The sequence below is a fragment of the Sinohyriopsis cumingii genome, chromosome 3, assembly GCF_028554795.1.
Source record: "Sinohyriopsis cumingii isolate HCF-2022 chromosome 3, ASM2855479v2, whole genome shotgun sequence".
NCBI lineage: Eukaryota > Metazoa > Mollusca > Bivalvia > Unionida > Unionidae > Sinohyriopsis > Sinohyriopsis cumingii.
Window position 1 is genome coordinate 127,789,717 of NC_142963.1, and position 24,311 is coordinate 127,814,027.

Here is a 24,311-nt window from a genome sequence, read left to right on the forward strand (position 1 = left end):
ATTGGCTGTTTAAGCTTGTATGTACAACCATTGGTTTGGAGTGGAGAAATTCAGAGGCCCCATGAAAGGAAGTCGCAAACCTGATACAAAATGCACTTAAATTTATCTATTGTTACATAAACAATTTCTTTGTCCATATTGACAAGCCATCTTAACAGTGCATTGTTATATCATGATCTGCTTATGTTGACATCGAGTATGAGTACTATATGTTGTGAGATATCCGCTTTCTTTTGTTGTTGACATTTCTGGTAGCGGAGATCAACCGGACAAGGCATTATCTCGGAATCTAACTTTCGTTAGATTTTTGGCCGCTAGTAATTGACATATTTACATTGACATTTGTGTGTAGATGATATGTAAAATTCCTCTTCTTTCCACTCAGAATTACATCCTTCAGAATACCCACATGTTCTGTACTAATCCTTGTTATCAGACCAGAACACCTGCGTCTCTATCGTCCGTTGACCCTTTGTTAAATTGAGTGGAAGGCAGCATCACTCTGCAACCACAGATGTAAAAAAATAAAATCTTCTTGGTTTATTCAGTAGGCAGGGAGGAACTGTAACTATGATTGACCAAATGACGGCCAGTTCCTTTTTTAAAAATGTACCCAGATAAAATAGTTTGCTGAAATTTCAAAGAAAACATTACCTTTGAAGCACCGACTGTTATGAAAACATACTCAGCAAATGGAAACAAATCAGTCTCAATAATGCAATACAGTTATTTGATGTTGCCGCCACAATAAGAAACAGGCATTTGTTTGTTTCTCCAAATCTGGCCTTTAGTGGTGACTTCAATAGCACATGCATAATTCATCAAGGAAAGCCGACTAAAATCTTCAATAAAAACAAAGAACTTTTCATCAAAGGAAGTCAGTACCAAACTTAAATAAAAGCAATAGAATCTGATGGAGTTTTGCATTTTCCCATGTGAGTGGAACATGTTTCCTGTGCCATGAAAGTTTCCTTTTTGCAGGGAAAAAGTTTGTGCTTACGAATGCTACCAATGGCAGCTTAAAACGCAAACTAACTGTTATCGACTTGGGACGTACTGAAAAGTAAATGCATTTCATCATTCGTTACGTGATTGTGCCATTTTTATCCACTGAATTCAGACCTATATGACCTGTGACAAAATTATTGAATATTTTAAATTTGTGTGGATTTTTCCGATGGAATTACTTGTGGATTCAATCTATGCGACGAGATTTGCGGATGAATACACGGTGTTGATACTCTATTCATAAGACATGTATATAAAAACAGTATACACGTATATGTACCAATCCGTGGTTCTCTAAATAAAGTAAAATAAATATATATGTCTTATCTGTTTTCGCTACAGGTGTATTTCACATTTAATATGCATCGATTTCAGATTGTAACTGTGCCAATGAAGCACATATTTTACCGCCCGCACTCCCCCCCCCCCCCCCCCCCGGCAAAATTTGTTTGGGTGCATGCATCATTTTCTTCAGCTAACTGACCTGGTTGCTTATAACATGGTTCGGTCTATAACATGGTCGGGTTCAAAGGCTCCCAGCTACCATGTTATAGTGGGGTCACACTGTATGTATCTAGTGTTTGAAAAGTTATGAATTTGGCTTATGGTGTGCTGATTTTGGTCAAAAAGTTGATATAAATTTGCAGTGTAACATATTTTCAAGCCATGAGAATATCCTCGCAAAGTATTGGTACTACTTCCATCATGCTGGCAATGCATCTTCCGGTTTGGATTACCTGTCTGACCATATTATTCAGAACTCAATTTCATGCAAATTGCATCAGCTACAATTTTCAAAAATATCATAGAAAATGGTAAAAACTTTGATCTTCCTAAAAATGTACACATAGGAGTGCATATTTGGCCGAATAAGAGGATAAAATGCAATTGAAATATTTCTTTGTGCCATTACTCACTATAAAATGCATGCTAAAATTAAAATACTGCCAGATACACAAGATTTGGTGATTTTTACTTTACATAAAAAACAATAATTCCATGCAAGGCGTTATGACGTTAACACAGGGTATGGTGCAGAAAAGGACCTGTTTTGGTCTCTGGGTCTAATGTTAATTTTCAAAAGCATATTTAAGTTGTGCAGTCTTGCTTGTGCATATATATCTTGTATTTTAGGACTAAACAATTATTCAACAGAAGCTTGACATTAGATTATGTTTACTTTTTTTGAGAATTGTACAGACTATATAACAAAGACTTGGACGTACAGTTGCCATATTTGTTAATTATACCGTTCATAGTTTGCTGGTCAAGGATGAGTTCTTACTGTGTACCATTTGTCACTTGGGTTAATATCTTGTCAACAGATTTAAATTTTTACTTTTTATGCATCCCTTTAGAAGATCATTTTATGAGGTACTTTACAAGGTATGCATGATATGTAAAAGTTAATAGTATATTAGAGACATATTAGCCCTGTATTGTCAATTTTTAAGCGGCAAGAACGACCTCCACCAGTATGTAATTATTACATCAATGATCACCCTTTAGGAAAACCATCCTTCTCATATGGCTACATTCCTGCTGCAGAATGGATGGCAGTATAAGACGGGAACCACTGTAATTTGCATATTGGAAAAACAGATGACAGTTTTCTTAAAAATAACTGTAAAAAATGACTTGAAATATTCAGGAGCCGTGTATATACCATATTTATTGGGTACAGCATTTTAGAAAAAAGCCAATTAAAAGTCTCAGGTCTATTAATCTTCTCGTTTTTTTTCCAGATGCAGCTGAAATCATTCAGACACGAACAAATGAACAGGAAAAACCAGAATTCTATGTACATTATGATGGCTGTGAGTATTAAACATCAGGTTATCATTTAATACACAGTAGCAGATGGCCTCCTGTTTACCCAATGATAAATATTTGAAAATAATGCTCAATTCCCTATTTTTAGCTCAGTTGGCCAAGTCATTTGATAGTGTCATGCTGCATCTGTCATGCATTTGTTTGTAATTTCTACTTAAAGAAAACACTGAAGCAATTACAACAGGATTTTGCAGAGGGCATTCTGCAATGAAATATTTAATTTATATACAGTTAGGCTGATCCATCATCCAGTATTGCTAATGTTACTCAACACAGATGGACCTTTCCTTAACAGAATTAGACTACATTTGAAAGAAAGCATCCTGTTATCAGGGTCTTCAGTTTTATACAAATGATACTGACTTGACATCAGATATGGTGGCAGATGCTAAATATAGAAACAATTACATTTTGTGTCTCCTTGAATCACTCTTCTTTTGATGCTATTGTGCCTAGCACATATTTCCCCCTGAGGTAAAAATAATTCAGAAAAAGATTCTTGAAATTGATTTGTGCATCTGGTTGAGCCAGTTAGCCCTGTACTTGAAGTTATTAGTAGATTAAAAATGTTTAAAAAAAACCTACCTACCCTGATTTTAAAAACAGTGCAATAGGAAATAGGAAACACTTTTTTGGCCTTAGAATACAAGATACATAAAATTTAAATGGTACAAGTCACCAAAAATTGCAAGAAAGTACTTTTTAGGGATTGCAAGAAGTGATTTGAAATTTAAACTGAAGAAATGTTGAACTTCATGGAAATAGTAAATTCTTTTAAGTCTGAATCCACCAAATTGTTTGTCGATGCCAGTCTTGACAACAGGTGACTACCAAAAGTAGGTGACTTATGCTCATCATGAAAACCCATATTATTTTCCTTCTTTAAGAATATAAAATAATAGATAAATTTGTTTCTCTCTCCATGTATGTAGCCATGGAGATAATTAAGGTTGTGTTTGGATTACAGAAGCATGGAATTTCTAAGTTCACACGTGAATTTTTGATGGGGGTCTACATAATTGCATGTAATTTGTCTTTAAATGAGTACAAAAGATGATTACACACATGCGCATTAGGTGACAGCCTTCTGTACATTGTATTTTTTTCCTGTTAAATGGCATGAATGTTGCATTTATATACAGAATACTATAGCATTCATGGGTGGTGGGTGGAGCTGGCAACTTAAGTAGTGTAGTCAGTGTATTGGAGGAAAATGACAAGACTTGGGTTGAATATTTCTCCTGAATCCCTCTCCAGTGTAAGTCTTAAATTTGATTGTTTGGCTGATTGCAGGTTAAAGATGTGGACACTTCCAATACACTGGTTGATAGCAAATGTAATTGTTTTTGTATGTTCATTTAGAGACTTGATGCAACATAACCTTGAAGTTGGTAAACAGAGCAGGTCTCTTGATCTAGTTGACCACTGGAACCTTTTCAGCTAGCATCTAACTGTTGTGAATTTACTACATACAGAGTCACGGTTGAGGTGTGTAATGGGGTTCATCACAGCTCATGCATTATTGAGAATGCTGCAGTCTAAGCTGATTTTGTTTCTGTTCTTTGACATTATGTACTGTATATACTATTTTATAAGTCGAGTCCAACTGCAAACACCAACAATGCTGATGTGCTATAGCATAATGTGCTGTTTATGCTGTTTGTTCTACTGATTACTCTTAACAAGCTGCATAGACCCAGATTTTCTGGCACATTATGTGGCAGCAGATATGAGTCTGCAGTTCGCAATTGGACTTGTCTTGTGAGTGTATATGGTAACATTCTCTCTGAAGCTCAAGCCATAGATTGATTATAAATGATTTACAAATTGGTTTCTTGTGTCAGTCAACCGTCGACTGGATGAATGGGTTGAGATTGATCGGTTTGACTTGGGAAGTAAACATGAAGACACCAGCAGCAAGATGAAAGATGTCTCCATTCTGATGACGGATCTGAGTGATGGCACTGATAGGAAAATCACCAGAAATCAAAAAAGAAAGCATGATGAAATCAACCATGTACAAAAGGTACTTATATACATGTCTCCCTTGATAACTCGCACATAAAGGGGTCCACAAACATTGGCTGCACTATAAGCGAGGGCACAAGTTACAGAGGGATCTCTAAATATTGAAAAAAAATATCCGCTTAGACATAGAGTAAACCATGGGGGATATAGGGAACTGGGCTGTTTAATGACTGAATCCTCATTTTACAATTACGTTTATAATAATTGTTAATAACACACTTTTTCTAATGAAGTTGTTTGTTTTTCTCTATAAGTAGCATTTATTTTCAAAATGTCTAACATGTGAAAGATCGTTCCAGCTGGTTTCAGCAACCATTATGTGTACATGAAAACATTTGTGTATTATGTCACTGCTTTTTGTTTTGTTGATTAGTCTGGTTCCCGGATTGTATTTAATAGTATAATGCCAAATCATGAGCCAGAGTAGCAGGTAACTAGACTAACTGTCGATACACTACCAAACAAGATTCCTTTTTAAAAAACTAGCGACATTTGTTTAGTGAGACAATCGTTTACATCGAAACTCCATTTTTATATTGTTCAATTAGTACAAAATTGATGTCGTGATTTCATTGGAAGTAATAGTGAAACTTCTTATCATCCTTGAGGATATCTCTAAGTGCCATTTTAGGAATTCTCTGAAGCACCTGCAGTGGTCCGTATCTGTGAAACCAAGCTCTTTATTTTATGAAGCGTTTGTTTTGCTTGGTTGCCTTGCTATCTTTAATCACAATTACGAATGAGTCAGTTAATTTAAGGTAGTTTAATTATGTTACATACACAATAACATTTATAAGTGTTCAATTGATCAACTGAAGTAAGTTCACCCAACATACTACAAGGGCCACTAGATTTTAAGTATGTAGGATTTGTATGCCTTTTAACTTTTCTTTTATTCCACCACCTTTATTTTATTTAAAAGACAAAATTAATGTGATAATACAAAGGAAGCCAGCTTTTAAATTTCAGTGCAACAATACAAATACTTCATAAGTCAGTTATCAGTGAAACACTTGTGGACATAGCTGTTAAAGTAGATTGACACATTTTACGTTTAAATGCACATTGCATTTATCATGATTACACTGAAGAGGAACTCAAAGATATAATTAAAACACAAATTTCACTTAATAAAAATGATTTAATTGGCATTTAAATGTTAACGTACTGCCTACACTAGGTGCAAGTGACATTTTCATTGATCAAAATTTCCTTGAATATCTTTAATAACAGTCTACTAAGAATGTTACTTGGAAAGAAAATGTAACCAATTATATGACTTCTTATTAAAAGTTGATATATATATTGATTGCTTTTTTTACATTCTTGGATAAAATGTTTTCTCTCCTACATTGTTGCACTTTAAGTTCCCCATCCAAATTCCTAATTATTATGTATTCCAAAGGCTTTGTTTTATTGTTCTTTTGTTACCACATTTAATTGGTTAAAAGTTATCGGTCCACCTGAGAAAATTAGTGCAATTATAACATTTTTATTACCTGACACACCAAAGCCAGATCAGAACAATGGTGGTTGTTTACATAATAGAGGGTTTAGCAGCAAAAGCGCAGGATAACGAAAGAGTGATTATCACACATGATTCATACTCAGTAAATAACAATGGCCTAACACAGTGCCAGGTAATAATTACATGATAATAACACCTCATTCATAATCGGTACTTTTGTATCAGTTTGATCGTTCAGTCCAATTAAAGTGTAAAAAAAAGAAATTTTTGTTTTCCACTTTTCTGACTAAATTATTTAGAAATATTCTTTAGCTGATATTCTATACCTTTATGTTGACTAATTGAGTACAGCTTGAATTAAATATTTTCTTTTCATTTTGATTCCTGACTGTTGTGAGAGAAGAAAATCATTTTAGATGCAAAGCTGCAAATAAAAAATAAGGAATAGAAGTAGTAATATGTTCTAAAGATACATTTCAAGCCTTGACAAAAAAGTGCATGAAATAAATATCATGCATGGCATGTTTTTTCCACACATAATGTGCTGCTGACAGTTTTGGCAGGGTTTGGTGAGCAAACATATCATTCATTACCTGTAAGCAAACATATCATTCATTACCTGTAAGCAAACATATCATTAATTACCTGTAGCAAATATATCATTCATTACCTGTAGCAAACATATCATTCATTACCTATAAGCAAACATATCATTCATTACTGTAAGCAAATGCAGATGATGATGTTTGCCTCTTTATGGTGTATGATGCCTACTTTGGTCAGGTAATGAGGATGTTGATTTCTTGGATTATGGTAATTCAGATAGACCCTCCCACCTGTGATACCAACCACTGAAATGTAAATTTGTTGTTCCATGAAGATATTGCTTATGAAATTAGTGATCACCAGAAAGCAGCTGAGTTGTTGATAAAAGAGAATTTTGAATAAAAGTGATTTTTATGATTACTGGCTGGAACATGCACATATTTGTTGATACTTTCATTGGATGATTGCACTTGCTGTTTTTTTTAAATGATCACATGCATTTAGATAAATGTATGTTGTTTGAAAATATTTTACCATTGTTATGAGAGTAAACATACTAGTATAAGTTGTTTACTGCATGCCTTCCAAGGTTATCAACATGGGCAATTATATAAACATTTTGAAGAAGAAACAACCCCATGAATTTGATACAACATTTCTCAGCTAGAATGTTCTTAAATTCCCACTCCTCTGTGGAACATTACTCTCTCTGTGTGTGTGTGTGTGTGTGTATGTGTGTTGCTTTCGTTCTCTTGATGGAACTGTTCTGTTTTAAACAGTATTTAATCTTCAGGCAGAGGATTGTCTGTGTTGTATAAACAAATTTTTGTATCATATTCATGCACAGTGTTTTAATACTTGAAAGTGTGTATGTTTTGGTGGAGATATATTGTGCAGTGTTTTGGCCATGTGAGTTAAAAAGAGCACAGCAGAAGCTATTTATACACTTTAATTAATTTTAATGATAGGACTACTTAGATTACAGTATTGCAATTACAGATAGGTAAAAAATACTTAATCAGCTGCCACTTAGACAAACAGTTTAATTATTGTTGTTTTTTTTGTTTCTAAAACATCTCTAGAAAATGGCATTGGAATACATTTCTAAACCAGTTTGAAACAACCTGTATAACAAATACATGAGGGCATATGTATGGTGTTTTCAAATTCAAACCAGTGGTTACAGATGTATCTAACTTTACATATACATGTTTAGGGAGTTGATTCAAAATTAATTGTAAATCTTTTGGACTGTCATGGCTAGACATATCAGTGTATATGTAGATATTACTTGAAGCATATTGTCAAGCATAAATATTGGTTAGACATAGCTTGTTTTTGTGTAGTCCATACATGACTGGCTTATTGTCTAGCTTATACATAGCTTATTGTTGTGTAGTCTGTACATGACTAGCTTATTGTCTAGCCTATACATAGCTTGTTGTTGTGTAGTCCGTACATGACTAGCGTATTGTCTAGCCTATACATAGCTTGTTGTTGTGTAGTCCATACACGATTAGCTTATTGTCTAGCCCAGGGGTGTCAAACTCAATCGCTCAGCGGGCCAAAACTCAAATCACACGTAAGGTTGCGGGCTGAACAGGATAAACATTCAATAAGCGGAAAATTAAACCTTTTTTAAACATTAATATAAGTTAAAACAGAAACAAGTTTTAATAATAAAAAATCATTGGCATACCCATTTTCGCTCTTATGCCAATTTGTCAGAGCTGGATGTTTGGCATCTTTTCTTGGCTACAAGTTCGTTTATGTTAGGAGTAATGTTCTGTGTCATTGAGATTCTCATGATGGACTGCAAGTGTTCATCAGTGAGACAACTCCTGTGTGATGTTTTGTTAATCTTCATCACAGAAAACAGCTGCTCACACAGATATGTGCTACCAAACATGCTCAAGGTTCGAGCTGCATGTAGACGAAGCTGGGGCATCTCTTCAGGAATGAAACAAGTGAACTGTGCAGGCCCCACAGTGTCGTACTTTGCCTTTAGTGTCCCATTACACTGCAGCTCTGTTAGCTCCATCTGCAAATTTACAGGTGCAGTTTCCACGTCTATGGCAAATGGGTTACGAAACAGCTCGAAATTACTTTTCTGTGCTTCAGAGTCACTAAAGTGCCGTGCGAACTCGGCACGAAGTAAGCTTTTCAGCGAAGTGTGCATTGGGAAACACCATAGCCTAAAATTCTCTCTCGGGCCAGATATAATTGTACGCCGGTCAAGACCTCTCGGGCCTGATATAATTGTACGCCGGGCCTGATGTGGCCCGCGGGCCTTGAGTTTGACACATATGGTCTAGCCTATACATTGCTTGTTATTGTGTAGTCCATACATGACTAGCTTATTTTCAGCCTATACATAGCTTGTTATTGTATAGGCCATACATGACTAGCTTATTGTCTAGCCTATACATAGCTTGTTATTGTGTAGTCCATACATGACTAGCTTATTGTCTAGCCTATACATAGCTTGTTATTGTGTAGTCCATACATGATTAGCGTATTGTCAGCCTATACATAGCTTGTTATTGTGTAGTCCATACATGATTAGCTTATTGTCTAGCCTATACATAGCTTATTAATGTGTAGTTCGTACATGACCAGCTTATTGTCTAGCCTATACATAGCTTGTTGTTGTGTAGTCCATACATGATTAGCTTATTGTCTAGCCTATACATAGCTTATTAATGTGTAGTCCGTACATGACTAGCTTATTGTCTAGCCTATACATAGCTTGTTGTTGTGTAGTCCATTCATGACTAGCTTATTGTCTAGCCTATACATTGCTTGTTATTGTGTAGTCCATACATGACTAGCTTATTGTCAGCCTATACATTGCTTGTTATTGTGTAGTCCATACATGACTAGCGTATTGTCTAGCCTATACATAGCTTGTTATTGTGTAGTCCATACATTACTAGCTTATTGTCAGCCTATACATGGCAAGTTTATTGTCCAGCTTATACGTAGATATTACCAGTTATGATAGCACTGTTACTGTAAAAAAGATTCTGCATTACTTTTGTTCAGGAGTAATAGAATCTATTCTAGAGCTGAGAATTGATGGTGGGCTGAAATCCCACCCTCCATTTGAAAATGGGGGTTGATTTCTGAATATAGAAGGGATTTCATTAAGAAATAGCAGATAGGCTTGAAAATGTGTTGCATGATTTTCATGCAATTGATTTTTTGCTGCAGATTTTCAGAAATTAGTGTTATCCTGCAATTTCAGAGCCAAGTGAACTCTTCCCTGGGGTAAATTTAAATATTTGTAAACATTAACATTTTTAATCAAGTGTTTTTTGTTTTCATTTTTTTCCTCAGACATATGCAGAAATGGACCCGACTACTGCTGCTCTGGAGAAAGAACATGAGGCTGTAAGACTAAAATTTTTTAACAAAATATCTGTCAGTGGTATGATCAGTTTTGAAATCACATTCTTTGGACTGACTGTGATTGTTACAAGTCTGCGCTCTTAAAATAAGTAACAGAAAAGAGTGAAATAACCATTTCAAGCCACTTCTCTAGCTTTTAGATAAGTCATAGCAATTAAGAACATAAATTGTATATAAATATATAAAAGATGGAATCTGAGACACAGAGTTGAAGATCAGAGTGACAGTAACATCTTTTTTTAGTGATTTTGTCCATTAGTCATTCACTTATAATTGTTGGACTTTTTGTAATTTAAAATAATTAGTAACAATATGACTGAAAAAATATACATGAAGATTTTAAAAATACATTTTTTTTTACCCATTTAGATCACCAAAGTTAAGTACATTGACAAGATTCAGATTGGAAAATATGAGATTGACACATGGTATTTCTCCCCGTACCCTGAGGAATATGGCAAAGTATCCAAGCTGTGGGTTTGTGAATACTGCCTGAAGTATATGAGGCTAGAGAGGTCCTACAGATACCATCAGGTACCTAATTATATCATTACTTTATCTGAAATGTCTTATGATTACTTATTTCTGCCTTGGAGTAATCCATAAAATTGCTTCTAGCAGGTAAAGATTTTAAGCTCATGGGGCTAATGGGGGCTGCAAAAAGTAGTTGTTTGCTCTAGCTTATTTAGGTGGACAAATTAACCTGCCTGCAGTCAATCTATTGGGAAATACTCTGCCATCTGCATATTTTACCTGAAACGTAAACTCTTGACCCATTGAAAAGGAGAGTAATCCTATTTAGTATGATATGCAGAATAATAACGAGAGTTTTGGATCTAAGAGGCTATTGTGAGTGTGGGTGAGGGACAAATTTGAGGAAATAGAGTTTGGAGGTTTGACTGATCTGAGCATTAATCTACTTGGATTGGGAGAATGTGATAAAATGTCATATTTCACAAGGAAGTGGTATTGGTGGAAAATAACAATTTCAGAGATTAAAAAAACGTGTGTGTGTATTAATGATCGCTTCTGCCACTGTTTAATTATATGAGAAGAAACAAGACCACTCAGGGCCTTTAAATCATTGATGGAAGTTGCATATACTTGTCCATCTTTTCTACCAAAATGTAAATTATGCTTGGCCATCTTTTCTACCAAAATGTAAATTATACTTGTCCATCTTTTCTACCAAAATGTAAATTATGCTTGTCCATCTTTTCTACCAAAATGTAAATTATACTTGTCCATCTTTTCTACCAAAATGTAAATTATACTTGTCCATCTTTTCTACCAAAATTTATATCATGCTTGTCCATCTTTTCTACCAAAATGTAAATTATACTTGTCCATCTTTTCTACCAAAATGTAAATTATACTTGTCCATCCTTTCTACCAAAATGTAAATTATACTTGTCCATCTTTTCTACCAAAATGTAAATTATGCTTGGCCATCTTTTCTACCAAAATGTAAATTATACTTGTCCATCTTTTCTGCTGAAATGTAAATTAAACTTGACCATCTTTGCTACCAACATGTAAATTACCCTCACTGAACATCAGTGTTAAGCTGTGTACAGACACTGATTTTTGACACTATTTGTTTGCATTTCCATTTGTTCAAACTATGTCCACACATCCAGTGAGCTGTTAGGATTTATCAATATGGCTCACAGATTCACTTATCTTTGACAGTTAGACAGTTGCAAAAGCCAGTGCTTTCTTGGATCAGTTATATCCCCTGTATTGTTTCATGCTTTTTTCTGCAGATTTCCTTTGCACAGTTAATTATACAGCATCAAAAAGTACTGGAAACATGGTTTAAAATACTCAGTATTTCTTAAAAGGTGCTTGAATTTTGAGACAGACATATTTCATTGAAAAACATTAATTTGATGATATAAATATCAAGCTAAGAAATGAATGATCGATTGAAAAAAGCAGAAACCCTGTCTTCCTAACATTTTACAGCCGTTTTGGGTAGCTTACATATTCCATGCATGCTTTTGGAGTAATCATTACATTTTTCCCCACTGAATTACATCTTATGCTTGCCTGTAGATGGATTATATTTTTCTAGTAAATTAAAAAATAAAATAATAATAAAGTAATCAAAATATTGTTTGTCATTTATATTATCTCCTTATTTCCACTTATACAAATTTTGGAATATTCAAAAAGAAAGACCACTGTGTAATAATTGCATAAGAGCTAATTCATCCATCATAGATGTATATGTACTTCCCTGATTTTCTATTTGTAGCAACACATTTCCAAAAAAACAGATGGGTTTCTTTAATTTGAAAGATTGTTTCGTAGATTCAATATGTTGAAAATCAAGATGGTTAGCAGACCAGTCTTTACTTTTAAGGAAAATTGTGCTAGACGTTTAGCGAACAGGATTTTACAGTGTCTTGTGGATGAAAATTCTTAGAGTAGATTAGTGTTGTTCCAGTTATCGATTATAATCGATCATCAGTTGGTTGAGCGAACTAATAAGATAATTGATTGTGAAACTCCATAATTGATTATGTGTAAAGGGAGACTACTTTTTAGTTGTATGCAAAGCACAAAGGTTAGTAAAACTCCCAGCCACTAAAGTTGACCTGAAATTTATTAATTCCCTTCACAACTACAAATATAAAACCATATGATATTTCATAGTTGCAAAATTTCATAATTAGGAACATATAACCATTATTACATGATCAAGTTGTTAAATAGTTGAGTTAATAAATTTAAACACATTTTGATGATTTGTTTCAGTTTTAAATGCAACATTATTTGTAGTATTTGTAAACAATGACAAACAAGAAAACCATGTCCTTCTACACTTAAAATTATAGACACATCACATATGACTGAAAGAATTTTGGGGGATTGTAGCAGTATTTCAGTTGCATATGACTTATCAGTCATAAAAGTTGCGTTCATTTATTAAAGATGTAGAACAAAAATAACACACAACACAATAGACAAAAATGTAATATTATTATCAGGTTAAAGTATACATGTCATTAAAAGAGATTACTCCTGTACATTTACTAACATCTTGAACTATTGATCAAATATATAACTGAATAACAAACAAAAATTAAAATTTGCTCTTAGTAACCAATTATAATCGATTATCAGTTGGTTAAGTGGAACCGATTATCGATTATGAATTTCTGACCGATTCCCATCACTAGAGTAGATGGATCTTTTTAAACTTGAAAACATGTCCGATTAGAAAAAGACCAATCAGCACCATGTTACAAATTTTAAATGAAGAATATGAGAGTAATATAATGCAGTACTTGGATTGGGCGCAAAAGAATTTGTACAGGTCTTGATCATTCAGTGAAAGTTAGATATGTAGAGAAGTTGAGTGTTGAATGTAAATAATTTGTCAGTAAGTTTTTTGTTTGTATTCTGGTTCCAATCCAGATGGATTTTGTCCATTTTGCCAAGAATTTTGACCTGATATAACATCCAGGTTAGTTGCAAGAATAAATGGACATTTTTTATACCGTCTTCGGTAATTATGGCATGTAATATATGCCCAGATTACATTTTTTTCCCACTCCAATTAGCAAAAATTATGCTTTTACCTCTCTCGGGGTTGGCATGTATGATATTCTATAAGACTTCCAGTTGGGTCAGTTACGTGCTTTTAGTATTTAACTTCTTTTGGGATTGTAACCATGCTTTGTTTTAAAATGAATTGATGCTTTGTTCATTGCACCTTTAGGGTTGATAAAATATGTAAAAACTTGGTGATGGGAAGCATATATTCAAAAATACATGCTGTAAGGTAATTCATGCTGGTAAGGCCAAGTGATAATTTTAGTTCTGTGTCATGTGTTTGTCAAAAGACATTTGATTAATGGTAGCTGAAGTTACTTTAGTTCTGCAAGTCCTGCACTTTTATTGATGGCGGGGACAATACATTGACTTACACATTGATCAGACAGGCCTCAGAATGGTATGTTTTTGGCACTGTTGAGCCAAAAATGACTCAGAACGAGTAGAAAATTTAAAATAGATTTTAGAATGCAGAATTATAATTTATTCAGTTAACATCAATGAAGAAATGCAATTGAATTAGCCTGAAATGCTGGATTTTGGGGGGATCTGACTACTCTGTTAAATGTATCCATGCTTGTGACCTTAGCTCTAGAATACCTGCCATCAGTATAACTTTGGAACTTTGGTAGCTATGGTAACTGTAGCCAGATTAATGAGTGAAAGTGTTCTGATGTACCAGGAAATATTGACAGTAGGAATGGATTGTGAACAATGTTTTGCTTAAGCTTGAAAAACTGTAGGGGTTTGAAACTCTGGCAGTTGACACTGATACCATGGAGACTGATATAAATGAGATGACTGCATCTCTACCTCCATTCCCAGAAGTTCCTTAAACTTAAGTGTCATCTCCTAGACCTAGTTTTTAAAACATATTCCTGAGCTGTTTAGAAAGGAAATACATTATTCTGAAATTATATGGACCGAACATACCATTATGAACATTCTCCTATTAAGTTTATATGCAGTTAATTAGTGTTTGAAAATAACATTTTTGTCTTTGAAAAGTGCTTGAATATCCTGATAAAATATCTGTATGAATCATGCCAGGACTTGCTTATGGGATGGTCTGTTGTCCATCTTTCATTGTCTGTCCATCTGTTAGCAGAAGTTTGTTATCACTACTCATCCTAAGAAACTTTGGTACACATTCTTTTCATGGTCTAACTGGTCCTTAATGAAAATCTGTCAGTTACCCCATGTTTGTTTTCACTACTCCTCTGAAAGTACTTGGAGGATTGTCATGAAACTTTACACACGTGTTCATCCCATGTTTTAGTTGGTTCTAAATGAAAATGTTGCCACCACAGTAATCTTGTTACTATTCCTTCTGAATGAATGGTAGTATCAGCATGGAATTTTTGCAAAAGGACTTCTAATTATAAATCTTAAATGAAAATGATCTGATGTCCACTATTTCCACCACAGCAGCCATCTTGAAAATTGCTACTCCTCCAGAACAAAATTCATTTTTCACATGGGTTTTTCAACAGAAGACCGTTTATGGTGTCTGGTTGGTTCTGAATGAAAATGGTGTCATTTGCACATCCAGTATGGCCATCACAGTGGCCAGCTTGAAAGTATGGATTTTTGATGTTAGTCCTAAATGAAAATGGTACTGATCTGACTTTGACTACGACTACCACAATGTCTATCTTGACAAAAATCTTGTTATCACTACTTCTCCTAGATGGCTGGTCATATTGATACTATGCTTTATCCAAAAGAATAGTTGTGGTTGATCATAAATGAAAATGTGCCGATCTGATATCCAATATGGTCACCATGGTAACCATCTTGAAAATCTTGTTATTGTTACATCTCCAGAATGGAAACTGTTATCAGCTCGGGGTTTTCACTTGAAGACTTCTTATAATGTTATGTTGGTTCTCAATGAAAATGGTGCCAATCTGACATCCAGTAAGGCTGCTAAGTAGCTAATTTGGAAATTATTGCTGAAGAATATCAGAGATGGTTTCCACACTCAGTGGTTAAAAGGAAGAAAAGTTCTATTTCCATAAAAGTTATTTTCAGCCAGTAGAGTATCATTCCCTTTGAGGGACTCTTGTTTCTTTTTAACTTGCACTCTGAATCCATGACACCATTTGAATATTGTCCATATATATTTCATTATTTTCACAAGAGGACACCTACAGTATTGGTATATTACAACTTAAATGCACACTTTATGAAATGGTAGACTGAATATAGTAAATATATTACCAAAATAAAATTCTGACTGATAGGGTATGGTACAAGTGGAATCTTATTCTGAATGAAAAATGCTAAACTTCCAGATATCCCAGTGCTGTATTGACAGTTCACCCAGCATATGGAATATGAAGTTTGCAGTTGTTATATTTGAATGAAAAGGCAGTTGTTGCCATGTGTAACAGTTCTACTCAACTAAAATGAAAATCTTCCTTTTTACAGTACAGATCACATGTATTTTGGAACCCCAACTCAAGATGGTAGGAGATATAATTCCTCCACTTTTCACTCTGTGATGGAGCAATAAAATACTAGCAAATCACCATACACTGGATAGCAAACTGATGGCATCTCCACCTTAGAGCGGCTGATATGCATTAATTGACATTTGAACAGCCAGTCAATGAAGATCATCCATGGAAAGATCAACATGCCATAAGTGGTTAACAATCAAATACCATTTCACCAATCAGTGAATTAATTTGAAAAGTCTTGTATATTTTGTACGTTTATAAAACTTATGAGCTGACTTAATCAGAGGCCCACTATTGAGCTTTTCTTGAACAGCATAAATTTATCCTACTGTTTAAATATGAAAAATAATCCTCTGAGGTATGGACAGTTAAATTCCAGATAGTAACAGCTTCTGTTTAAAAACACAACAAAAAAGAATACACTGAATTTACACTTAAATGCAAACCATGTGTTTAGTCCTTAAGTAGTAATGGCCCTGTTATGAGACTGAATATACTGCCATACTCATACATGGGTAACTATCAGAACATAGGCAGCATTGTTTCACATCAGTCAGATATGAATGTGATTTGTAAATTGTTTGACATCTATCATTCTTTTCACTGCAGAATACAATCATACTGAAATTCATATGATACTTTACAAAGCATATTGTGCGAACTGCAACAGAATAAGGAAATGAATGCATCATTCCATTAAGATATTATTGAGAGGTTTATAAATAAATAAGATTCATTTCCCCAGCTGTACTCAAAATAGGTTCATTAGCACTTTCTGAAGATTTTGTTTAGTATTAAATAGAGGATTTTGTAATAAACAGTAGAAAGCAATAAACCAATTTGAGATACATGTAGAGACCAAACTTGGTACTACTGTTACTGATAGGTCTTTTATTTCCGTAAAGTCATGTTAGAGAAATGTAAATTTGACACAAATTTGATACCGATCATTGTATCAATTGAGAGATAAGGAATCATTACCATATTTTCCACTAAATCCATTTTAACTGCAGAGCAGTATGCCAAATTCAGAAATTGGCTGAATACTATTGAAAGAATGTGGTTTGCATGTTTTTTTGTTGTATTTTTATATTTGTGTCTCAATAGCCAAATGCTTCAATAGTCACAGGAAACTGCATTGAAATAATTAAATGTCTTAGATCTGTATTACAATTAGGTTACTTGCGCATCATTTCCGTATGACTGATTAGTTTTTTTCTATCGTGTTAAAATCTTTGTTTTTATATTATTCCATACATCAACAATCAAATAATAGGACATGTGGATATAACTGCACAGAATGCGTTAAATTTGTTGAACCTTTAAGATATTTTCCACATTATTCATTTCAACAATATCCTGAGGTCAAATTAATTCACAACAATTACCAAACTTATGCTGTTAATGATGGAACCATAATTTGAGCTGTAAACTACATGCACCAAAGTCGGATGGCTTTGTGTTAGAAATGTGCCTTTCCCACGCTGAAAAGGACATTGTCTTCTGATGCTAGTTTTATAACAGTGTTTACAATTCTCACTAGCCTTATTTTTGTAGAACATCCACTCAAACTACTTCTTTATTAGGGAGAGACCATTCAAGTTTCCAAAGGATTATATCATTTGAAACAATTTTATCTTGTGATGCATGAAAGAATTAAAAAAATGCCCCAGTCGGACAGTATAAATGCAGTCAGAATTGAACTGCTGTGTTTATATATATTCAGCCCTGTGACTGGGTCATTACTTTTCAAGGAATAAACACATGGTTCACATTTTAGTGTAAATTCTTGTTTTTTTCTTGTTTGTTTTTTTAAAAACAGAATTAGGAATTTTAAATGTACATATCTCAGAGGATACCTTTTCATGTTTAATGAGTAGCATAACATTGCACTGTTCAAGAGAGGATCAACAAGGTCTCATCAAGTCTGTGCATAATTTTTTAAGATTTCTTTGAAAAAAGTAAAAGCATAAACTTAATGCAAAAGATGTTAATCAGCCTTTTGTAAGTGAAAAAACTTAAGTAGTATTAGTACTGTTTTTGAGGCATTGAGACTACATTATCTAAAATTTGATTTGGCATCATACACATTACACAGTCTTCATTAGAATTTGGAAATGTGTGTAAACATCTAATAATTATATAGATAAATTAGCATATTTATCTGTCTTTGTCTTTCAAAAGGGCATGCTTGCAGTGGTCATACACAATAAGCCACACACATTTGATAGACCATGTCCACTCTGCAGAAAGCAAGGTGTGCAGAGCAATTTTCCATGAGCTGCCATGGCAACTCCATCAGGATGCGTGGAGGTTTTTTCTTAGTCCTCTCCACTCTCTTTCTCCAGCACCACCGCATTGTGTGGGGTTCCAAAAATGAACATGAGCTGTACTGTATGCAGTTGTTTAAACATGACTTGCCTAAAAAAATCTAAAACCCAGGTTTATTCACAAAACCTCTTAATTGTATAGCCCCAGAAACAAAAAGTTATACTTTATTGTGCAAATCATTTTCATTTGAAATATGTTCTTGTAGCAGTATCATTCTTTTGTGTTTTGTTTCAGAGTCAGTGTATATATCGACATCCACAAGGCAGAGAAATTTATCGAAAGGGAACAATATCAGTATTTGAAGTTGATGGAAAAGAAAGCAAGGTAAATACATTACATGGAAACTTTCCTCTACTGAACACTTTTGGGGTAAAATATTTTGTTTTATGGGGTTAAGTAGCATACAGTCACTATATTAGAATATGTGGACAGACTGCAGCGGAAGCCAGGTTTCAAAGGTGGTCATTTTAAGGTAGTTTCCAGGTTGCAACTGGGATGTACAGTTGCATGATTCAATCAGAATGCTGCCAAATTACAATCTTTTTGCACTAAAAAATTTGCACACAAAAAAGAATTTTTTTAGTTTTATGTAAATACCATGCATGTTTTTCGTCTTATACAGAACTCATTGTTGGCACTCTGGACACATTTCCTGTCGATTGATTGGATTGTCTGATTAACTTGCATATTTTTAGCTGTACTTGTCACAGACCAGAAAAGCTTCATAATAGCTTGATGTCCATCATCATACTTTGCACACACATTCATCCCATGGTCTTGTTGATCGTACATGAAAATGCTGCTGCTTAGGCATCCAAAATGGCCTCCTTGGCTGTCATTTTGAAAATTTTATCATTATTCCTCGTGAATGGGAAGTCATATTGACATGGAATGTTCACCAGAAGACTTCTTTTGATATTTTGTTGGGTTAAAAAATTGTACCATTCAAACATTGGCTATGGCTGCCACGTGGGCCATCCTGTCAATTCTTATTATTCCTCTTGAATAAATGGTCATATAAGTATCGGTTTTCTCCATGGAGAAATTTTATGATATCTACTTGCTCCTAAATGAAAATGGTGCCAATCTAGAATTCACAATGACCATGATGGTGGCAATCTTAATATTTTGTTATCACTACTTTCCTTGGATGGATTGTCACATGGGGTTTTGACATATAGACTTTTAATGATGTGTAGTAGATAATAAATTAAATTATAAGTGATCTGAGCTGACATCAAATATGACCACCATCTTGAAAATCTCATAAAGGGTTTGCACGCTTATTAAAGGTCATTAAAAGTCATTGAGAAATGAATAAACCCAGGTACTCAGGTACCCACTCATTGATAATTATCTGGGTAATAAAATTAGCTAGGGGTATGTAGGGTACTCATTTATTTTGTGTAAACCATCCCCCAAAGAATCTAGACATGGTTTTGGGTTCATAGCAAAAGTTATATCGGGTGGCATCAGGAGTGAGTGAGACATTACAAAAACCAGTACAGTTTGAGGCATGTATCATGTGACATTGATCCGTTGTAGACCTCCATCTACTGTAGGGTTCATATGGTCTTTGAAGGTCTTTGACAGTTTGGGAAAAATGAGGTAGCATTTTCAAGGCCTTGAAAGTTTGGGAAAATCAAGCAGATTATCCTGAGGTCTTTAAAAGTCTTTGAAAATTGAAAGAAACCCAAACATTTTAATTTCTTTCCATAATCACAAATAAAATTGTCCAAGGTTGTTAGATTCAGATGTAGTAGAGTTTTCTTGGTTTCTTTCTTTTGATGACCTGTTCAGTTTCATTTCATCATGAAACAATATTGTAGTATTTTGCATTCATTCATTGTTTTCTCATATAACATAACTTGTATACAAAATGTTGGCAAAAATAGGTCTTGGAAATCTGTGTTTCTGGTCTTTGAAAGTTTGTGAAAAGTCTTTCAATTTATCAATCAGAATTCTGTATGAACCCTGTACTGATCTTTATATTGTTGATGTGTGTGACCATTTGGCTATGTACTCGACCAGTTTCCTTTTTTTTCTATTTTATAGTAAATGTACATGACATGTTTTGAAGAAAACAGATGGGTTTCTTGAATTTGAAATCACGTGTCACAGATTAATTATAGTTTGATACAGATGTATTTAGCAGACCAGTCTATATTGAAAAAAGACAGCTTCAGTGGCCTAGTGGTTAGAGCATCCACCTCATATGCAGGAGATCGTGGTTTCAGTCCCTGGCCAAGTCATATCAAAGACTTATAAAAATGGTACTAATAGCTGCGTCGCTTGGCGCACAGCATTAAGAGGTTAGTGTTAGGACTGGTCGGCCTGGTGTCAGGATAATGTGACTGGGTGGAACATCATGCTGCGTGTCTGCGGCATTATGCCTCAGTGCTAGACATCACTATAAGCTGCCACACTGCAGATATCATAGTGATATGACTGAAAAATTGTTAAAGCTTTGTTAAAAATCCAAATTACTTGCGCACTCACTATATTGAAAAAACATTGTGCCAAATATTATCAAGTGAAACAGCCTTTATTGATGTGACTCGTGGATGTTATATGACTGAAAAATGTTAAAGAAGCATTTTGTTAAACTGAAGAACATGTTGCATTGAGAAAAGGACAAATCAGTAGCACTTTGCAAATTTTGAAAAAGGATTTCTGCAGTTATGTAGTACAGCATTCAGTATTTATGGACTTGACTTTACGACCTTTCAGCAAAAGTTAAACATGTGATGTAGACTAATTAAAGTAAATGTTGTGTGTAAATAATTTATCATTTTCTTTTGTGTCTGTATTCTCATACTAATGCACATCGATTTAGCCAATTTGTGACAAGAATTTTAACTAAATGCAGATCCAGGTAAGCAGCAGAAATAAATGTACATGTTTCTTATGGTTTTCTGTAATTATGGCATGTAATATATGGATCACTCTTTGTATGCTCAGATTGCACTTTTTTGCCACTCATATTAGTAATAATTACTCTTTTACCTCTTGGTTGTTGGCATATATGAATTTAAAACAGAGCAGTTTTGATTCACACATGATTTAATTTCCCTTTTGACTGGGTACTCAGGTAACCGATCATTAGGATTATTGGGTAACCGCTTGACTTTTTCTAGGTTCATTAGCACTTTCTGTTCAAAGTATTCCTCAAAAAACATTTTGAATAATGCAATGAGAAGTAAATAATACCCAAAAAAAAGTGTTTCTGCCAAATCATTTTTGGTCAATATCCCCATTTTATCTCAACTCTGCCAAAGGTCAGGTGATTTTTATTAAAAAGACTGGAAGCCATTTCCACTGGTAATCCCTTTATTACTTATAACACCCTCATAAAAAACAACCTGCATTTAGTGTCAAACTCAAGATTACAGCAGTAAGGTTATCAGTCAGCGGCCTGAAGTGTATACATATTAGATTAGCCTTTTTAATCTGATTACTAAGCCACACATAATTGCACTGGTAAAATATTTTCACATTAGACTGGTTCCCATTGGTTTCTGTAAAGTGGGGATAGAACTCACAAATATGCTGATCTTTGAGTCATCATAATCTATTTTTTTTTAGAAGTGTTTGTGCTGTAAATGGTCTTTAAAATAGAATTTTTGTCCTACCACCAGTAGAATCATGTTGATGAGCAGCCACACAAATGCTAGTATCAGATTGAATGTTAATCCAGTCAAGGCATATTTGATTTCCATTTTGCTTATATTTGATTTCCATCTTGCTCAATCATAAAGGCCTTTTAGCTCTACCCAGTTGATATTGATTTTGCATAGGTTCAATATTATTGGCTGATAGGGTGTAAACATAAGTCTTTAGCAAACATCGATTTGTTATGGAGCGCATGTGGTCATTAAGAAATTGTACCAAAGGTGAATCAATGATAATTAGGACTGATCGAGGCATCAAGACCTGAGGTTACATGTCTTGCTGAGAAACCTGCCAGATATGTTGTTTTTTTACTGAATTGATTTTCCATCTGAAACTTTTGATCACCAGTGCCAATTTTGTGAATTTTAAATAGTCGATGTTTAAATTATACAGATCTTTAGTTCTTTTTTAACTATTTATTTCAGCTTTATAGAAATTGTCCTTTAAAAAAAAGCCAAAGTTTGACTGCTCAAACAAACACTGAACTGGAGATCATTGGTTTTTGGTTCGAGGGTGTCGTTTTGACTAGCTTTAGCAAAGAGAATGTTAGTGTCTTCTTTCTGTGCATTTTAGAAGCTGGACCTGGTTTTATATACCATCCATGTTTAAGATACTTTTTGTCATTGCAGATGTACTGTCAGAACCTGTGTTTAGTAGCCAAGCTGTTTTTAGATCACAAAACACTGTACTTTGATGTGGAGCCTTTTCTCTTCTACGTTCTAGTAGAGGTAGACAGACATGGCTGTCATCTGGTTGGATACTTCTCCAAGGTAATGTTAGGGATTGATTTTGCTCTTCGTGTATGACATGTATCCCCAATCCCAATAAGCAATGTGAACTTTAGGAATATCTTGGCACTTTGATATGCTGAATCGGTGTGCCTGTTCATTTGTTTTACTGTTATTTTGAACCATCTTTATAGCTTTGATAATAGTTGTATATATGATAATATATTTTTTTTAAACACCGCATAACTTTTTTCTCTCATCTGTATTTGATGTGTCATGAGACATACATGTCACAGAGGGTGAAAACTTTGTCGCATCTCATTAAATCAGTGAGTTAGTAACCTGATGAAGGATTAGCTGACTTGACAAAGGATACATAATGAAACTTATATTTTGTGTGGCTTTAAATTCATTAATTGTACTAGTATTTGTTTCATACTGCAATCTTCAATTAAAGTGACAGGTTTCACACATGTCTGGAAAAGTCTTAGAATTTTAGACTGGTCTTTGAAAAGTACAACAGTTTGTCAAAAAGGGGTTTTATGCTGAAAAAGTCCTGTAACTTAGTATAAGAAAAACTGCTTGATTTTTTTTTTTTTACAAATTGTTCTTATATAATTAAAATGTTGTTTACAAATTATTTTTATTCCAAAAGAAGTTTATTCCATCTCAGACAAACATTGTGATCATGTAATCACAAAACTTGTTTAGCACCAAAGGATAATAAGGTGGCATAGCTATTTCTGCACTAACACTGGTAAATCAGGGCCTTCATATCTAATGGACTCTACCATTATGAATCAAGGCAAAGCACATGGTTTGTACAATGACTGGTTAAAATCCATTTAAAAGACGCAAGGGAAAGGCATTGTGTACAGCATGCAATTGAATGTTAGATATTTTTAACATGTGTGAAAGTATGCAGAAATCGCATAATGAAGATGAGAAACATTATCAAAATGACATATCAACCTGTTATATAACTTACATAGTATTTCCATACAGCTTCACATGAAAGTGATTCAGATATAATGAAACAGTGGACATATTTGGGTGTTAAATATAACCTCATCCCTCAAATCCAGCAAAAATAGAAAGTCTGCTTCTTGCAGCCTTTAAATGTTTATGACCAAGAAGGAGAAGAAAAAAGACAAGCATCTGACATTGAACTACTACAGAAGTCTGCACATGAATTAGAGCTGTTCCATTTAAATACACACAGGACTGGGGGAAGGCAGTTTTGACATCGTAGAATGA

The 24,311-nt window shown here is 34.2% G+C and overlaps 1 protein-coding gene across 1 annotated transcript in view; it reads left to right on the top strand.

Moving 5' to 3' along the window:
* LOC149803816 (histone acetyltransferase KAT8-like) overlaps positions 1–24,311 on the top strand; it is a 39,115-nt gene that overhangs the window by 4,565 nt on the left and 10,239 nt on the right. The window contains exons 2-7 of the mRNA XM_089953628.1: positions 2,754–2,825; positions 4,686–4,867; positions 10,223–10,276; positions 10,664–10,828; positions 18,889–18,978; positions 22,956–23,096. Coding sequence (XP_089809754.1) covers positions 2,754–2,825; positions 4,686–4,867; positions 10,223–10,276; positions 10,664–10,828; positions 18,889–18,978; positions 22,956–23,096 — 704 coding nt within the window. The remainder of the gene's footprint in view (positions 1–2,753; positions 2,826–4,685; positions 4,868–10,222; positions 10,277–10,663; positions 10,829–18,888; positions 18,979–22,955; positions 23,097–24,311) is intronic.